General features: G+C 54.5%; 1 protein-coding gene across 1 annotated transcript in view; it reads left to right on the top strand.

Moving 5' to 3' along the window:
- The first annotated feature begins 1,488 nt into the window (after positions 1-1,488).
- The window catches only part of myt1b (myelin transcription factor 1b), a 34,993-nt gene continuing 16,768 nt past the window's right edge, over positions 1,489-19,713 (top strand). Inside the window, exons 1-7 of the mRNA XM_068753492.1 lie at positions 1,489-1,513; positions 11,057-11,163; positions 15,113-15,167; positions 16,408-16,438; positions 17,242-17,304; positions 17,874-18,169; positions 18,473-19,498. Of these exons, the coding sequence (XP_068609593.1) occupies positions 1,489-1,513; positions 11,057-11,163; positions 15,113-15,167; positions 16,408-16,438; positions 17,242-17,304; positions 17,874-18,169; positions 18,473-19,498 (1,603 nt within the window). The remainder of the gene's footprint in view (positions 1,514-11,056; positions 11,164-15,112; positions 15,168-16,407; positions 16,439-17,241; positions 17,305-17,873; positions 18,170-18,472; positions 19,499-19,713) is intronic.

Raw genomic sequence — 19,713 nt, 5'->3', positions numbered from 1 at the left:
AACTTTGTTTCTGTCCACCCACACCGAGAGTCGAGTCAAAACACAGAGACGTCCGTCAGTGCTTGTCTGGCGTCCTTCCTGGAGGCAGCGTTTGTCCCGCTAATAAGAAGATGTGGACATTTCATCCGCTGTCCTCCGTCTGCGCGTCTGGACAGTGGACAGTGGATGAGCGTAACCCACTCACACACTGACGGGCGGTTTGTCCGGTCAGGGGACAAAGGGGAAGGACAAGTTCCTTTTATTCATGCATGCAAAAATATACGTCCAACAAACGTCCTGTTTATGTTTAGAACTGAGTTCTATTTTAGTCGCATTTAAAGGTCGTTACCTGAGATGGGAGGAGCTTAAAGGAGATGTATCAGGTTTCCAGTGGTTCATTCATGAATCACTAACCAGATGTCAGTTCTTGAGTTACAGAGAAACTTGTAAGTCAGACTGACTTAGATCTCCTTCATTTCACACGGCGGATTATTGGATTGTGTCTTTAAGAGGCGACCGGAAAAGGACATGAAGACGAGAAGCGCCTCGACGTGGTGCGGTCGATTTATCCCCCGGTTCATCTCAGAGAGGCGGGGATGGGTGTAATGGGAGAGCTCATTATCTGGGAGACCATCTGCTATTGGGAGGGAGGACCTGTCTGCCTGTCTGTCTGTCTGCCTGTCTGCCTGTCTGCCTGTCTGTCTGTCTGTCTGCTTGTCTGTCTGTCTGTCTGTCTGTCTGCCTGTCTGTCTGTCTGTCTGTCCCAGACAGAGACAGCCCTGGAGTTGGAGAGAGAAGGTCCCTTAGCTAAATCCCTTAGAACGAGCTAACATTCTGTCTCTACTTTCAATGATCTTATTTGATCATAATGAACAATACTACAGTCACACAGTAGCATGTATTACAGTACAAGTACAGTCAAACAGTAGAATGTATTACAGTACAAGTACAGTCAAACAGTATTATTTATTACAGTATAAGTACAGTCAAACAGTAGCATGTATTACAGTACAAGTACAGTCCAACATCCTGTCTAAGGAGCACTTCTAAAAAGTCTTGTTTCCGTTGAAAGTCCTTCGTATATAAATCATCGACATTTAACAATAAAATAAAACTAATATTAAATTACTCCACAGTTTGTTTCGGGCTGCTTTTAGTTTGAAGGAACTTGTGGAGACAGCGGCGTGTGTCTGTGCTTCGTGGGTCTGTGGGAAGTCCACGGACGCAGCAGATGCTCTTTGTTGTCATTGTTGACGAAAGCTGAGAATGGAGGGCCGTGATTGGCTCCGGCTCCCGGCACGGCCCGTTCCTATTGGCTGGTCGGCAGCGCCCGTCAGCCCGCGCCCCGCCCCCTCCGCCCCGCTGAAGTTGAAGTGAAGTTTGGAACTTTTTGTCGGTCTGAAGTGAACTTTGGAGCTGCGCTCGGTCGCATCGCAGCGGCGCGGAGAGGACGGGGACGGGGACGGGGACACGGACGGGGACGGGGACGGGGACGGGGACACCGCGGACATGAAGCTGTGCCGCTCCTTTCTCGGTTCGTATCTCTTCCTTATTTGCAGCTTTTAACTTTCAGACTCGACTCGCATCCTTTAATCTGACGGTGACGCGCAGGAGTTAATCCGGATTAAACGGGCCTCGGCACCAGCTGTACCTTTAAAACGAAACAGTCCCGTCCTAAACTCAAGTCCAGGACGGCAGCTCTACGTCCAACCCGTGCCATCGGGACAGACAAAGGACAGTTGGTCCCTGGGGGCCCGTGTGGCCCCGGCCCCGTGGGGACAATGCCAAGCTGCGGCCTTATTAAAACTTTTTTGTTGCGTTAGTCTGTCGGCTCGTTCCATCTGTCGAGGGACCCCCCCCCGTCCCAAGATCGGCGCCCAGTCAGCTGCCCCCCCCCCCCCCCCCCCATGTAATATTTATACTGGCTGCCCCGCACAATGCGGCCACCAGGAATACTGCTGGGAAGTCTGGAATGATGAAAGCTGTGGATTGCTGCAGGCCTCTGCCATCTGCATCCGCACGCGCACACGCACACGCACACGCACACGCACACGCACGTCCCAACAGGAGAAGTTTTCCCACTGAAGTTGCAGCAGCTGCTCTGGAAGGGAACTGGGATGAACTTTAGCTGCGCTGGTTTCTGACCGACTCATAAAAAACATCTTTATCTGTTACTGCGTTTAGTTTATAGTAAACACGAATGTTCGATTTAGAATGAGCGAGTTTGCTTTTAAATTGTAACATTTTATCAGCAAGAAAAAGGGACAATGTAAGAAATGATTTTAAACACTGAAGGAGGGACACGGTGAGACAGTTTAGGACACAGAAGTGACACGGTGAGACAGTTTAGGACACAGAAGTGACACGGTGAGACAGTTTAGGACACAGAAGTGACACGGTGAGACAGTTTAGGACACAGAAGGGACACGGTGAGACAGTTTAGGACACAGAAGTGATGTTTGACCGACTTTTAATTCAGTGTTTTCAGTTCTGAAATGAAGTTTCTCTGCTGAATGTGATAAAACGCTCCAGCAGAGATCACTTCCAGGACTCCGCTGGGTCAGACCTGCAGCCTAAAGCGGGCCCGGAGCTGTCCGGGGCCCTGAACGCACCGCCAGCTCCGTGGAGCTGTCCGGGGTCCTGAACGCACCGCCAGCTCCGTGAGCTCGAACGGCCCGTGATTGATGAGTCTGAACAAAAAGAGGCTGCAGCGCAGAGATAAGCGTTGAGCTTTGTGAACGTTCCCTGCGTGCGCGGCGTGCGCGGCGTGCGCGGCGGCCGCAGATAAAGGATGGCATTTGGAGACTATTCTCCGATGGCGGGTAATGAATGGCCGTCATGGCGTGGAGGCAGCGCAGCGAACCCACGGAGTCAGAACATTTAGGAGTGACTCCGATTCTCCCCTCCAGACCGGTTCGTGTTTTCACTGAATGGTTCTCCCTGCCTGTGCGACCCCCCCCCCCCAATGCCCCTTGAATGAATTATTGGGCGGTACCACTTTCCCGGATGCGTGGGGGGGTTGAGGATTACAGTAGCACCGACCCGCAGTCCCTGATCCTTACGGACCGGTATAAAACGAGCTGAGCGCGGCGTGTCAGATCCGTGCGCGTGGACACGCTGCGCGCCGGGACAAATGTCCGCGGCAAGAGGACGCGCGCCGGCCCTGATGACGTGCGCGCATCCATTGAGCCTGTGTGTAGTACGGGACCTCAAGCCCTGCCCATCTGAGGCTGGAGCTTTTACTACAGCCCCCGTGATGTCATGGCAAAGGGCGGGGGGAGGCGCTGGGGGGGGGGGGGGGGCACCGCGGCTCATGAGGGAAAGGTAAGTCAATATTACGCTGGTTTCTCCTTCTGCTGACAAAGGCAAATGAAGCTTAGAAACAAGTAAATGTGAAGAGCCGCGACCCGGAGCCGCTCGCCGGTGCGCTGAGGAGGAGCAGGAGGAGCAGGAGGAGCAGCAGGAGCAGCAGGGGGAGGAGGAGAGGCCGCCCGCGCCCCGTATTCATCACAGCTGGACGTTTGGGACGGACCTTTCAAAGCTTTGCTCGGAATATCTTTTTCGTAAACTAGTTGGCAGCAACTCTCAGAAGGACGCGGCGCCCCCCCCCCCCCCCCCGCCCCCCCACGGAGAGGTAACGCTGTTTGTGTTTCCGCCGGACAGATTCCCGTTAGAATGACGAACCGGTTCCCGTTCTTCCTCCACCGCGAGGCGAACTTCGCGCAGCACTTTGGTGCTGTTTACGCGCTCCGCTCCGCGTCTCGGCGCCGCTCGGACTCTCCCGTCTCCGGTAATAAAGCAGCTGGACTTCTGTCGTGTTTCCCTGATGGGTGGTTCTGCCTCTGTCTCTGCCTCGGGGGGGACAGTTGACGCGCGTTTTGGACACACCGTGGACATCTCTGTCCTCTCATAGGTCCATTAAAACGTCCCCCGCTTTGACGCGCGATACGGAAGAGTTCAGCATCAAATTGTGTTATTACGGCGTTATAGTGGGCGTTGAGAGCGTGTGTGTGTGAGCGTGCGCGCGGACAGATGGATGGATGAAGTGAGTGTGAGGGAGGGGGGAGGGAGGGGTTGGCCATTTGATCCTCTGCAGCAAACAAACAGAGATGCTCTCTTCAAATGTCAGCCGCCTTCAGCGGTGCGCAGATAAAAAGTCCTCACGAGCGCGCTGGAAACGCGCACCGGGAGGCGGCGGGCGGGCGGCGGGCGGGCGGCGGGCGGGCGGCGGGCGGGCGGCGGGCGGGCGGGCGCGAGCCGCGGCTCACCGGATCCTGAAGCGTCGGCCACGCCGCGCTGCGTGTGCGCCTCACGGTCTGTCAAAGCACCTGCGTCCTAAGATGGAGGAAAGGGCTGATGATGAGGAGGGTGATGATGATGATGGTACAGAGTGTTATGTCACCGTTCCGGCAGAGAGGAGAGAAAGTTCCTCCGGCAAACTTCGTGTTGTTAATAATCTCCGACATCCGTGACTTTTGTTTTCCTCGTTCTAATCCGGGAATCCGCGGATGGAAAGTAGATCCAGTTCAACCCTGCAGATTAACGCGCCGGCAGGGTCTTCATTCCCGCATGTCTTACATTCACCCTTTGCAGGTTCTGGAACATAAATAAAAATAATAATAATTGTAACACAATCTGGACTTTCTTTAAATGATGCTGCAAAAACGTTGAATTCGTTTTTTTTCCCTTTTATACATTTGACTGAATTTGGAAGAACATTTTTATTTGCTGAGCGTATTAGAGACTCGAGACTCGAGGAGTCGGTAGAGGTTTAGGGAGCGCCTCAGGTCTCTGGTCTCTGGTATCAGGTCTCTGGTATCGGGTCTCTGGTCTCTGGTCTCTGATCTCTGATCTCTGGTCTCTGGTATCAGGTCTCTGGTCTCTGGTATCAGGTCTCAGGTCTCTGGTCTCTGGTATCAGGTATCAGGTCTCTGGTCTCTGGTCTCTGGTCTCTGGTATCTGGTCTCAGGTCTCTGGTCTCAGGTCTCTGGTCTCAGGACTCTGGTCTCAGGTCTCTGGTCTCAGGACTCTGGTTTCAGGACTCTGGTCTCTGGTCTCTGGACTCTGATCTCTGGTCTCTGGTATCAGGTCTCTGGTATCAGGTCTCTGGTCTCTGGTCTCTGGTCTCTGGTATCGGGTCTCTGGTCTCTGGTCTCTGATCTCTGGTCTCAGGACTCTGGTATCAGGTCTCTGGTCTCTGGTCTCTGGACTCTGATCTCTGGTCTCTGGTATCAGGTCTCTGGTATCAGGTCTCTGGTCTCTGGTCTCTGGTATCAGGTCTCTGGTCTCTGGTATCAGGTATCAGGTCTCTGGTATCAGGTCTCTGGTCTCTGGTATCAGGTCTCTGGTATCAGGTCTCTGGTCTCTGGTATCAGGTCTCTGGTATCAGGTCTCTGGTATCAGGTCTCTGGTCTCTGGTCTCTGATCTCTGGTCTCTGGTCTCTGGTCTCTGGTATCAGGTCTCAGGTATCAGGTCTCTGGTCTCTGGTCTCTGATCTCTGGTCTCTGGTCTCTGGTCTCTGGTCTCTGATCTCTGGTCTCTGGTCTCTGGTCTCTGGTCTCAGGTCTCTGGTCTCTGGTATCAGGTCTCTGGTCTCTGGTCTCTGGTATCAGGTCTCTGGTCTCTGGTCTCTGATCTCTGGTCTCTGATCTCTGGTCTCTGGTCTCTGGTCTCAGGTCTCTGGTATCAGGTCTCTGATCTCTGGTCTCTGGTCTCTGGTCTCAGGTCTCTGGTCTCTGGTCTCTGGTCTCTGGTCTCTGGTCTCTGGTATCAGGTCTCTGGTCTCTGATCTCTGGTCTCTGGTCTCTGGTCTCTGGTCTCTGATCTCTGGTCTCTGATCTCTGGTCTCTGGTCTCTGGTCTCTGGTCTCTGGTCTCTGGTCTCAGGTCTCTGGTATCAGGTCTCTGGTCTCTGGTCTCTGGTCTCTGATCTCTGGTCTCTGGTCTCTGGTCTCTGGTCTCAGGTCTCTGGTCTCTGGTCTCTGGTATCAGGTCTCTGGTCTCTGATCTCTGGTCTCTGATCTCTGGTCTCTGGTCTCTGGTCTCTGGTCTCAGGTCTCTGGTATCAGGTATCAGGTCTCTGATCTCTGGTCTCTGGTCTCTGGTCTCTGGTCTCTGGTCTCTGGTCTCTGGTCTCTGGTCTCTGGTCTCTGGTATCAGGTCTCTGGTATCAGGTCTCTGGTCTCTGGTCTCTGGTCTCTGATCTCTGATCTCTGGTCTCTGATCTCTGGTCTTTGGTCTCTGGTCTCTGGTCTCTGGTCTCTGGTATCAGGTCTCTGGTCTCTGATCTCTGGTCTCTGATCTCTGGTCTCTGGTCTCTGGTCTCTGGTCTCTGGTCTCAGGTCTCAGGTGGACTCAGCGTGATGATCTCTCCTCTCTCAATCGCGTTCAATCTGACGAGGGCGATGGCGTGAAAGAGACGAGGCTCCGTCCACGCTAACACCTGGAGAGAAGCTCGAGGGAGGCAGTAAACATGGTGGAGGAGCAGCTGGGGCCGAACGGTCCCCGACTCATCCCAAGCCGATCAGAAATCCAAGCAGCACAAGGTCAGGGCCGGCCGGGCTTTCACCGGCGGAGGCGTTTAGAACCGACTGGATTCCACGCGCCGCCTTAAAAGGGAAGCAAACAGAAAGCAGAACATTCATTACAAAGTTTCCAGATATGCAGAAACCCTCAGATGTGTGCCGAGGTCGGGGTCACCCTCAGCTGGTTACCATGGCGTCCTCGCCACGCCCTTAAAGAGTGACGTGAGCGGGTGCAGGCGACACGCCACGGATTTATTCACCAGGGCAGCCGGATCAGCACGTTCCCTGAGAAAAGACAAACGATGTCCAAAAAGCGATTTGATTATTGTCAGGCAGAAGTTCACTTCAATAAACTCCAAGGGAACTCGACACTCCGTCCTCCAGAGTCCGAGGACACCCGGGTGAGTCCGAGGACACCCGGGTGAGTCCGAGGACACCCGGGCGAGTCCGAGGACACCCGGGTGAACGCGCAAGTCCGAGGACACACGGGTGAACCCGAGTCCGAGAACACACGGGTGAACCCGAGTCCGAGGACACCCGGGTGAACTTGAGTCCGAGGACACCCAGGTCAACCCGAGTCCGAGGAGACCTGGGTGAACTCAAGTCCGAGGACACCCGGGTGAGTCCGAGGACACCCGGGTGAACTTGAGTCCGAGGACACCCGGGTCAACCCGAGTCCGAGGACACCCGGGCGAGTCCGAGGACACACCTGAACAGGTTCGGTTCTATAATAGAGTAATCGTCTCCATTCGGGCCTTCAGGCTTCGCAGAACTTCCGCCGGTTCTCCTGAACCGGTTATCTCCACATCCCAGATTGAGTTTTCAATCCGGTTCCTCTGAGGGTTTTTCTGGAGGACTCTGAGACGTGTCGCTCCACAACGTTTGATTTCTGCCGGGTTGTTCTAATGACTACCTGGTCCCGGGTCCCGGGTCCAGCTGGACACTCATACTGTTGCAGACAGCTCACCGCACCTTTTGATCCAGCTCTGGATTGACGTCTCTTGTCCCCTTTGTCCCAGCGCAGCAAGATGTCGCTGCAGGCGCGCTTGTTGTCGTCGTGCCATTTGTTTCCTGCTGAAAGACGTTTTTGTGTCAAATCAGGACAGATTTCTGAACCTTTGTCCCTCAAAAGTGCCGGTCTGGTGAAAACCATCGTCCCAGAACTTCCTACATTTAACTTCCATTTATTTTGTCTTCCCGTCCCCCTGTCTCCACCTCCCAGTGATTCTTGCTGCTGAAATACGAGCCGCGTGTCTCCGGGGGGGGACAATATGAGGCGGACGCTCCCTTAGAAAGAAGGGAAGAGGAGACGGGTGCTGCTGCCGGTCTGTGAGACGGAGACGGAGACGCAGACCAACAGCCCCGCTGTCCTCATCGCTTTTTTGCTGAGGCGGCGGTGAAAGTTGACCAAGCAGCGTTTTAGCAGAGTGCTGGCTGGGCTTTGACGGGTTTGGAGGAGAGGAGAGAGGAGGAGAGGAGGAGAGGAGGAGAGGAGGAGGGCGTGATGAAGGAGAGGAGGAGGGTGTGATGGAGGAGAGGAGGAGGGCGTGATGGAGGAGAGGAGGAGGGCCAGGCCGGGCCGGGCCGGGCCGCTGTGGGACCTGTGGGACACGGGCGTCCAGTCTTTTGTTGTCTCGCTGGCGGCCCATGCATTGTGGGTTCACGGCGAGGACGGCGAGACGCAGGACGGCGAGACGCGGGACGGCGAGACGCAAGACGGCGAGACGCAGGACGTGTGTCTACAAGCAGCAGCAGGATGGAGAGAATAAACGGAGAGGTGGCAGACGCATCCTGCCCCCTCTTGGCGGGTCGTTCTGTGGTCGTGGTGCGTTTGGGAACCGACCGCCCCCACCAACAGCTTTCATGGATCCTTTGATCAGTTCCACTCTTCATCAGCGGGAGTGAAGGTGATACCAGCTGATCGAAGACGAGCTGCTGCTCTATTGATCAAGCGACGAAGAAATTAATTATTCAGCTTCTATGTTACAATTCAAATATTCCTCAACATGGTGATTACGGGCTCGGTGGCGCAGTGGTTAGCACTGTTGCCTCACAGCGAGATGGTCGTGGGTTCGTCTCCGACTTGTGTCCATTCTGTGAGGAGTTTGCATGTTCTCCCCGTGTCTGCGTGGGTTCTCTCCGGGTTCTCTCCGGGTTCTCCGGCTTCCTCCCTCCACCAGAAACATGCAGATTGGTGACACTAAATTGCCCGTAGGTGTGAGTGTGTGTGTGGCTGGTTGTCTGTCTCTGTGTTGCCCTGCGATGAACTGGCGGCTTGTCCAGGGTGTCCCCTGCCTCTCGCCCATTGACTGCTGGGATTGGCTCCAGCTTGGCCCGCGACCCGATAACGGAATAAGAGGTTGGAAAATGAATGAATGAATGTTGATTACGGCTTGATTACACGCACACACACACACACACACACACACACACACACACACACACACGCACGCACACACACACACACACACACACACACACACACACACACACACACACACAGGACAACTTGCTGCAAACTCAAGAATGCTTCCTCTTTCACAGAATTCTGCTGCAAACAGTCTTCACAGAGGTGAAAGTTTCAGGTCATAGTCGTGTTACTATCATGTGCACGTTTCAGGTCATAGTCGTGTTACTATCATGTGCACGTTTCAGGTCATAGTCGTGTTACTATCATGTGCACGTTTCAGGTCATAGTCGTGTTACTATGATGTGCACGTTTCAGGTCATAGTCGTGTTACTATGATGTGCACGTTTCAGGTCATAGTCGTGTTACTATGATGTGCACGTTTCAGGTCATAGTCGTGTTACTATGATGTGCACGTTTCAGGTCATAGTCGTGTTACTATGATGTGCACGTTTCAGGTCATAGTCGTGTTACTATGATGTGCACGTTTCAGGTCATAGTCGTGTTACTATCATGTGCACGTTTCAGGTCATAGTCGTGTTACTATCATGTGCACGTTTCAGGTCATAGTCGTGTTACTATGATGTGCACGTTTCAGGTCATAGTCGTGTTACTATGATGTGAATGTTTCAGGTCATAGTCGTGTTACTATGATGTGCACGTTTCAGGTCATAGTCGTGTTACTATGATGTGCACGTTTCAGGTCATAGTCGTGTTACTATGATGTGCACGTTTCAGGTCATAGTCGTGTTACTATGATGTGAATGTTTCAGGTCATAGTCGTGTTACTATCATGTGCACGTTTCAGGTCATAGTCGTGTTAGTATGATGTGAATGTTTCAGGTCATAGTCGTGTTACTATGATGTGCACGTTTCAGGTCATAGTCGTGTTACTATCATGTGAATGTTTCAGGTCATAGTCGTGTTACTATCATGTGCACGTTTCAGGTCATAGTCGTGTTACTATGATGTGAATGTTTCAGGTCATAGTCGTGTTACTATGATGTGCACGTTTCAGGTCATAGTCGTGTTACTATGATGTGCACGTTTCAGGTCATAGTCGTGTTACTATCATGTGAATGTTTCAGGTCATAGTCGTGTTACTATCATGTGCACGTTTCAGGTCATAGTCGTGTTACTATGATGTGAATGTTTCATGTCATAGTCGTGTTACTATGATGTGCACGTTTCAGGTCATAGTCGTGTTACTATGATGTGCACGTTTCAGGTCATAGTCGTGTTACTATCATGTGCACGTTTCAGGTCATAGTCGTGTTACTATGATGTGAATGTTTCAGGTCATAGTCGTGTTACTATGATGTGCACGTTTCAGGTCATAGTCGTGTTACTATGATGTGAATGTTTTCAGGTCATGGTCGTGTTACTATCATGTGCACGTTTCAGGTCATAGTCGTGTTACTATGATGTGCACGTTTCAGGTCATAGTCGTGTATATTTAAAGGCATCGTGGTTCCGTTGCAGCAGCTCAGAGACGAGACGAGACGACAGAGGCAGTAACCGCCGCTACGCTACTTGAACAGTCCATCCTCAGATACTGACAGAAACATTCTGCTCTCAGGTCGGATGAGCAACATGGCCGCCGCGGCCTCCTTTTGGGGTGTTCTGTGTAGATCATTCAGATTCTGCAGCTTGTTCTAAAGGGTGAAAGAGGTTTGTCATTTCTCTTCTGGCCAATCAGGAAGACGAAGTGAAGGTTATTACGTCGATGGACAAAGGAGGCGAGAGAAAAGTCTTGATTTATGTATGATTCATTATTTATCCCCTCCCCCACCCCCCCCCCCCCCCCTTCACTTTTACCCGCACCCCAAGAAGCTTGATGAAAATGTGCAAATGTGATTGATTCTAATAGTGGACTGACAGGGGCCGCAGCTGAGGCACTTAACCGTGTGTGTGTGTGCGTGTGTGTGCGTGTGTGTGTGTGTGTGTGTGCGTGTGTGTGTGCGTGTGTGTGTGTGTGTGTGTGTGTGTGTGTGTGTGGTAATAAACACGCTCGAGTGCTCCGACCTCAGAGCAGCACCCCCACGCTGCCCGTCCTTCCTTTATCCACACCACTCTTGATGTTGTTGACTCTCTCTCTCTCTCTCTCTCTCCATCCTTTCATTCCTGCCCTCTTTTTGTCGCGTAGAGAATGAGTTCCGGGGTGAGCTGGTGAACCAGCGGTGGACACGAGGCGAGAGGACCAGCAGCCGCTGTCAGGCCTCCCAGAGACTGCAGAGCCGTCGACCAATCACGGTGAGTGACAGAGCCCCGTGCCCCCCCCCCCCCATCCCTGCTGACTGATTATGCTTCCTGTGCATTTCCCAATCCCGAACTCAGTGGGGGAAGTAAAGGAGGTTGGAGGCAGGGCAGCAGAAGAGGGGGGGGGGGGCAGACAGACCCGAATCAAACAGCACATCAAATATCCGTCCTTGCCCCGCCCCCTTCCTGCGCCACTCAGCTCAGTCCAGCTCAGCGATTCTCCGCCGCCGACTCCACTCGGGAGGGGGTGCATCTGCCCCCCCCCCCCCTCGCTGCATCACAACTGGTGCTGAACGGACGGAGGGTAGATTGAGTGGAGTCGTAGCTTGATGACGGGTGCATCTGACTTTTATTGATGTGGTTTGATTTCTGCTCCTGGGGGAGCCAAGGGGGAGGAGTCGCTTTTAGCACCTCCTCACAGGATGGAGTGACAAAGTCTCCTTATTGGTACTGAGCAAAACTAAAATACAAAACCCTGAAGTGTTCTGATTGTGAGCACAACATGAATCAATCAATACAATATGAGCTAATAATCAGGACTGAGATCAATGTTGTGTTGCTACTAGCAACGGAAGGATTGAGCTACAAGAAAGGAACCGACCGCTGTGAAGACGTAGGACGTGTAGGATGAGTAGGACGTGTAGGATGAGTAGGACATGTAGGCATGTAGGATGAGTAGGACATGTAGGACGTGTAGGACAAGTAAGACGTGTAGGATGAGTAGGACATGTAGGACGTGTATATAGGATATATGACAGCCGGACAGAGAGACAGACGGCAGGCGGCCCTCCTCTATTCACTAGAGGAGAAGGAAATGATAATATTCTTCAAATTCTGGTTTTGGACAAAGTATTTTTGTCAGTTTGATCAAATTGTTCCAACGTGAAAGTGATTTTATTTTGAAGCTCGAAGCTTGGACGCGTCCACCGGTCAAAGCCAGTGGACGCGTCCAAGGTCCAAGGTGTCGCCTTGGCGTTCAGCGCTAGCGCCACCCGGACGTGAGGACCGGCCCAACGGAACCACACCTTCGGCTGTAAATGTCCGTCCTCTGATCCTGATCCTGCATATAAAGTGGGACGCATGCTGTCTCCCCTCCTCCTTCCTCGTTGCCCCGCCCTGCCTTGTGTGAATTATTAAAATGAAACATGGAGGGGAGTCGCCATGCAGCGGTCCAACATGGAGGCCGACAGAACCACGCAGAGGTTTTTGGTCTCCTGTCCTGTCCTGTCCTGTCCTGTCCTCTCCTCTCCTGTCTTCTCCTCTTCTCCCCTGTCCTCTCCTGTCCTCTCCTCTCCTCCCCTGTCCTTTCCTGTCCTCTCCTCTCCTCCCCTGTCCTCTCCTCTCCTCTCCTCTCCTCTCCTCTCCTCTCCTCTCCACTCCTCTCCTGTCCTCTCCTCTCCTCCCCTGTCCTTTCCTTTCCTGTCCTCTCCTCTCCTCCCCTGTCCTCTCCTCTCCTCTCCTCTCCTCTCCTCTCCTGTCCTGTCCTGTCCTGTCCTGTCCTCTCCTCTCCTGTCCTCTCCTGTCCTGTTTTGTCCTGTCCTGTCCTCTCCTCTCCTCCCCTGTCCTCCCCTGTCCTCCCCTCTCCTCTCCTCTCCTCTCCTCTCCTCCCCTGTCCTCCCCTCTCCTCTCCTCTCCTCTCCTCCCCTGTCCTCCCCTCTCCTGTCCTCTCCTGTCCTCTCCTCGTCGTTTATGTGCACCAGGAGATGAAGGCTGACCTTCTCTCTGAAGTCATCGCCCCCAGACATCATTTACATGAAACCGTCAGAAAGCAGCGCCGAGCCCGAACCCGCCTGCACATAGAAGGACCCGACTGATCAACCTTCCTCCTCCTCCTCCTCCTCCCTTTTATTCTTTTTCTGCTGCTGCTCTAAACCATATATCACACTAGTTAAACCCCAAGACCCCCCCCCCCCCCCCCCCCCTCCGGTGCTGGTACCGGTGCTGGTACCGCCCAGGCCCACCGACCAGCACCAGTCAGGGACTTTAAACAAGGTATTAGTTCCAGATGTTCCACAATGAGGCTGGAAGTCGGGTGAATGCTGCCGGGCTGGAAGTCGGGTGAATGCTGCCGGGCTGGAAGTCAGGTGAATGCTGCCCAGCTGAAAGTCGGGTGAATGCTGCCCAGCTGAAAGTCGGGTGAATGCTGCCGGGCTGGAAGTCGGGTGAATGCTGCCCAGCTGAAAGTCGGGTGAATGCTGCCGGGCTGGAAGTCTGGTGAATGCTGCCGGGCTGGAAGTCAGGTGAATGCTGCCCAGCTGAAAGTCGGGTGAATGCTGCCCAGCTGAAAGTCGGGTGAATGCTGCCGGGCTGGAAGTCGGGTGAATGCTGCCCAGCTGAAAGTCGGTGAATGCTGCCGGGCTGGAAGTCGGGTGAATGCTGCCGGGCTGGAAGTCGGGTGAATGCTGCCGGGCTGGAAGTCGGGTGAATGCTGCCGGGCTGCGTTTCGATTCAGCCGCTGCCTCTTTGGCTTCATACAACTTTAATGAGCAGGAGAAAAAAAGGACAGAAAAAAGAGGTGTGTATCCATGTAAATGTGCGTTACTATGGTGACACATGAAAGCAAGAGGGAGTCCATTCAGGCCGGGTTCTGATGTATCCGCCCGTCGATGTAAGGAGGAGGTGGGCTTCAGCATTACCGCTCCGCCTCAGCGACTCCAGCACCGCCCGGACTGGACCCGAGTACTGGAAGCACCGCCCCCTCTTCATCAGGTCCACGCCCTCTAGTGGCGATCTACGTCCTTCAGGAGAGACACAACGCTGACACTTGTTGCACGACTGAATGAACACGGGGAGAGGGCGAGAGAGGGAGAGAGAGACCCACACAGGAGGGAGGGGCTTGGAACTGCACCTGTACCTCCAGCCAAACACTCGATGCTAATGAAGGATAAAAAAAACATGCCCCAACAACAACAAGAGTGCACTTTATCGTCTTCTCCTCCCTCTCATCCTCCTTTTCATGAGCAGGAAGGGGGCGCTGCCAAATAGAGGGGGGGGGGGGGGGGGGGCACGACCCCCATGTCTGAATCTCACTGTGGCGCTGCCAACTCGTCCGCAGAGGAGCAACGAAGCAGCCTGGGCAAAGAGCGAGGAGGAGGAGGAGGAGGAGGAGGAGGAGGAGGCGGCAACTTGTGTGTATAGGAGGGAGGAAGTGAGAGAAAAGGGAGGATCCGTGATAAAAAACAAATTTCCAGTAATCAAAGCCTCATCGGCCTCAGTGTCGAAACAGCACCGGGAGGTGTGTGTGTGCGTGTGTGCGTGTGCGTGTGTGTGTGTGTGTGTGTGTGTGTGCGTGTGTGTGTGTGTGTGTGTGTGTGTGTGTGTATGTGTCAGTAAGGCCTAGCTCTGCTTTTAAGCAACAAAAGAGCAGGTGTTAACTCTTCTGCCTCCCACACACGTCTTGTTAAAGGGCTGTTATGGTAGCTTTTAGCGGCTCATGTTCTCCTCCTGTTTGTAGCGGCCCGTGTTCTCCTCCTGTTTAGCGGCCCGTGTTCTCCTATTTGTAGCGGCCCGTGTTCTCCTCCTGTGTAGCGGCCCGTGTTCTCCTGTTTAGCGGCCCGTGTTCTCCTCCTATTTGTAGCGGCCCGTGTTCTCCTCCTGTTTAGCGGCCCGTGTTCTCCTCCTGTTTTTAGCGGTCCGTGTTCTCCTCCTGTTTGCCGCTCTGGGTCGTGTCCTGGCTGTCTGCAGCGTGTTGCGTTCAGGTGCAGGAAGTTAACGTGTTGCGTTCAGGTGCAGGAAGTTGAAAGGACAGTGGGAGCTTTAGACTGCAGGGTGTGTTTTCTGCTTTGAGCGATGGCGGCCCCGTTGGCGTGGTCGGGAGGGTGAGGGACAGCCACAGGTACGACGGTCTCCGTTAGCGGAGAGATGTTCCAGAGGGGACGGCCTGTCCTGCTAGCAGGGAGGACGGACACTGACCTTTTGTCTTTCTCCTCTCTGCTCCTCCCAGATGAGCGTGGAGGGCGACGACCAGCGAACTCGCACTCGGTCAAAGGGAATCAGAGGTGAGTGTTTGTCTGGTGCCGCCATCACGGGGCGCCCACATTAGCACGCCCAGGCAGGAAGCGTGACCTCGAACCCGAGGTCAGCAGAGCCCGCCCTCATGTTGGATCATTCATCGGCGCTGGATATTTACTTTACTGTGTTCTAGACTAAATGTGAATACTGATGTGAATTCTACACATCCAAGGAATACTACAAAGACAGCAGGGTGTCTGACGTGGAGACAGGAAGTAGGAATCAGACACCTGTTACAACCGTTCTGGACTCACGTGCATGTGCAGTAGCTTCTAGCTCCGGTGCGGCGTGTCTGTCTTCATGTTTGTTTGTTTGATGTTGAGACAGCAGAACAACAGTTGACGGGGCGTTCGGAGCGCAGGGAGCCGTGTCCATTCATTCAGCTGCATGATGAAAGGCGGAGAAACTGAGGCTGAGACACGCACGCTGGTGTGTGTGTGTGTGTGTGTGTGTGTGTGTGTGCGTGTGTGCGTGTGCGTGTGTGTGTCCGTGTGTGCGTGTGTGTGCGTGTGTGCGTGTGTGTGCTTGTGCGTGTGTGTGTGCGTGTGTGTGTGTGTGTGTGTGCGTGCGTGCGTGTGTGTGTGTGTGTGTGTGCGTGTGTGTGTGTGTGTGTGTGTGTGTGTGTGCGTGTGTGCGTGTGTGTGTGTGTGTGCGTGTGTGTGTGTGTGTGTGTGCGTGCAGTCGTCCCACAAGCACAGGCTGTTTTCCACTGATGAAGGTGATGATTACCGAAGTGCAACAATGAATCGAGTTAGCACAGCGACTTAGCTGACCTAGCTTGCGTGTGTCCATTATCCGCTGACTGGCGCAGGCGGCGGCGCTGATCTCACCACGAAGCCGGGGGACGATGTCAGAGGACGTCCGCTAGCGGACAGGAGGTCTACCTTCATGTCCTTCTGCTGCTGGACAGTGGACCAGTGTGTCTCCTCTCACGGGCTCAGATCGGGACACGAAGGGGGGACAGTGTGGGACAGTGTGGGACAGTGTGGGACAGTTTGGGACAGTGTGGTACAGCGTGGGACAGTGTGGGACAGTGTGGGACAGTTTGGGACAGTGTGGGACAGTGTGGGACAGTGTGGGACAGTGTGGGACAGAGTGTGTGTTTTCTCCTCCTGACCTTCCTGTGTTCCTCCATGAGGAGAACCTCGTGGCTTCTTCTAGCGGACCGCTGTTCTGAACAATCGCTCACCTTTGTTCTCCCCCCCCTCCCCCCTCCCCTTCTCTCAGTTCCTATTGAGCTGATTGGACAAGAGCTGAGGTAAGGACACGCCTCCATCTTTCATGACGTTGTCTTTCACGCTCCTTTCGCCGCCGCTGTGGGTTTCTCCTCCTCGCTCCCTCCGGCCGTGCAGCCGCTCGCCGGCGCCCCCGAGCCCATTGTCCTCCTTCCTCTGCCTCCGTCTAAATTATTCGACCCCCCCCCCCCCCCCCCTTTCTCTCCAAACATTGGGTGTTGGATTAGCGCCTCATTTAAAACCTAAATGGAGAATTATTTTAATAAGTGGAATTAATAATGAGGATAACTGGAGTAATAAAGGGCAGCTGCTGATGGGGGGGGGGGGGGGGGGGTCTATGAGAATGGAGCTGCGTTGTCCTGAGGGGTCATAGCAAGCCGAATCCGAGGGGGGGGGCTGCTGCTGATGATGATGGCGAGGAGGGCGGGGGACATTATCCCTACCACTCACACCAACAGGATGCAGGACACACGATGTTATGTCCCGCCCGTCTTGATGTCTCCTTCATTGTGTGTGTCTGCTCCAGAGACGGAGGGGACACACACAGGATGTAGGACACACGATGTTATGTCCCGCCCGTCTTGATGTTTCCTTCATTGTGTGTGTCTGCTCCAGAGACGGAGGGGACACACACAGGATGTAGGACACACGATGTTATGTCCCGCCCGTCTTGATGTCTCCTTTTTTGTGTGTGTCTGCTCCAGAGACGGAGGGGACACACACACGCGTGTCCAGCATGTGTCTTTGCATGACGTCTCTTTCATTGCTTGTGCTGAGGCAGCAAAATGTCCCTCTAATGTCTCTAACCTGCCCCCGTCTCATCCAGCTGCCCCACCCCCGGATGCGATGGCGGCGGCCACATCAGTGGGAGATACTCACGCCACAGAAGGTAGGGGGGCCTGGAGCCCGGCCCCTGTCTGTCCGTCCGTCCTCTGTCTCTTGTCCTCCTGCAGCGCCGAGACATTTAGTCGTTTGATCAGATGGAAACTTTAATCGTGTCGTTTTGACTAGCTGGTGCTGGAGGGACCCCCCCCCCCCGGGGACACCCCCCCCGGATATAGAGCTAACATTTGCAGCATAGAGCAGCCGCTGCCGTTCTTCCCGCTGGATCCTCCAGGACTGGGGGCAGCTCGCCGACCTGTGACCCCCCCCCCTTATTGGGCCAGATATTAGCTTTGTTCATAGATCAGCCCTCGTTGTCGCTCAGCGTCCCCCAGGTGAGGGGGGGGGGGGGGCTTTATTGCATTTCACCCTCTGCTGCCTCTCCATGCCTCGTGTTCATGAAACGTTCCACTCGATTGGCTGAGATTGGTTGTGAAGTCTGAGTGAGCGAGCATGGCGCCCCCCCCAGGCATGAACATGCACTGCTCGACGCCGCCGACAGGAGGAGATGCTGGCGTTTAAATGGGACCTCTTTGGTCTTCACGCCGTCCTGTCCTCTCTGTCGTGTCTTCTTAGCGTTCTGGGCTGTCCCATCGCCAGGAAGCGGCGCCTGGAAGAAGCAGAGGTGGAGCAGGACGCCGACGCACAGGGACCCGCCTCCAAGAGGAAGGCCCACCCCCTGAAACTCGCCCTGGACGAGGGTTTCAGTGCAGAAAGCGACGCCAGTAGCGAAGCTGAGGGCGACGGAGACAAGGACGAGGACGCAGGAGAGTCCAAGGAGGAGGAGGAGGAGGAGCTGACCGAGGCTGAACAGACAAATGGACGGACGGAGGAACAGAAGGAAGAGGAGGAGAGGAAGGGAGCCGATGAAGGTAGATATTTTTGAAATGTCAGATGAGGCTCCGTCCTCAATGGGGAGGACGTCCTGAAGCAGGACTGAGTGTCTCATGAGTTAGTCTGTTGGCCTGGATAATTAGTCATCCGAGTTTCTTTGGGGGGTAAATGTCGAGGTTTGAATGTTTCCCGCGGCCTCTGAAGCGTCTTCACACCCCAGTCCGGTCGCGTCTTCGTTTTTGCGCTCTGTGGTTTACCCCCACCCGACTGAGACCCCGCCCCCACCTGCTGTTTCCATGCTGTCGTCTTGCTTTCTGACCTCTTCACCCGTGTTTCCACAGAGGAAGAGTGTGTGATCATTGAGCCTGAGCTCAGAGCGGCGCCACCTGCTGCCGAAGAAGTCGCCAGCTCTCTCCTCCATCTGGGACGAGTGTCCAGCAACGGCTGTCCAAGCGCGGCTACCCAGCAGCCTGATGCTAGCGAGGAAGAGGAGGAGAGATTGTCCCTCAGAAGTCAAGGCTCAGAGTCACCTGCTTCTCAGAAGGTGCTAGCTGAGGAGGACGGGCAAGGAGAACGCCTCAAAAGGAGCGACCTCGTTGTCCAGGAGAGCCGTCCACATCTGCCTGAAGATGTCCACCACGAACAGATCAAAGTTAATGAGGAGGAGGAGGAGGAGGAGAAGGAGGAGGAGGAGATGGCAGCACCAGCACAGCAGAACACTTCAGCCGAAGACAAAGAGGATGAGGAGAAAGAATGCAGGGAGGTGATACACATTCTCTCCATTTCAGAGGTGCCAACGTCCATCTGTACAATCACCAGCACCGCCACCGCTCAGGAAACCCACGGCCACGGAGTCAGGACTCTGGAGCCCTACGGCCCCCCTGGAAGTCCACCGCTTCAGAGCTACCGGGCCAGTCCTCCTCTAAGCTGCCGCTCCCCCGGGGCCAGTCCTCCTCGAAGCTACCGCTCCCCCGGGGCCAGTCCACTTCAAGACTACCTTCCCGACATCACGGCTGAGAACTACAAGATCCACAAAGCCTCGTCCTCAGAGTCTCCTGACATCATCGAGGTGCACTCAGATAAGTCCGACGAGAGGGACTTTGATTACTTGGACGGCGATGATGAGCACGACGACGACGACAGTCTTTCACATGGTTCCCCTCTGGCGGGCGAGTCCGAGGTGTTTGACATAACCCGAGGGAACCTGGGCCTGCTGGAACAAGCAATCGCCCTGAAGGCAGAGCAGGTCAAGCCAGCCGGGCCCAGAGAGCTGCTCTGTGGCCCGGACAGGCACCGCCAGCGATACGTTACCGTGGACGACAGACCCAGGCACCTGGACGCGCTCCGCAAGAGCTACTTCAGCAAAGGTAGGACAGCGCAAGGAGACGTAGAATGTAGGACAGCGCGAGGAGACGTAGAAGGTAGGACAGCGCGAGGAGACGTAGAAGGTAGGACAGCGTGAGGAGACGTAGAAGGTGGGACAGCGCGAGGAGTCGTACAAGGTAGGACAGCGCGAGGAGACGTAGAAGGTAGGACAGCGCGAGGAGTCGTACAAGGTAGGACAGCGCGAGGAGACGTAGAA

Source organism: Brachionichthys hirsutus, chromosome 2, assembly GCF_040956055.1.
Source record: "Brachionichthys hirsutus isolate HB-005 chromosome 2, CSIRO-AGI_Bhir_v1, whole genome shotgun sequence".
Lineage (NCBI taxonomy): Eukaryota > Metazoa > Chordata > Actinopteri > Lophiiformes > Brachionichthyidae > Brachionichthys > Brachionichthys hirsutus.
The sequence above is the reverse complement of the archived record's forward strand: the minus strand, read 5'-3'. Positions and strand labels throughout refer to the sequence as shown.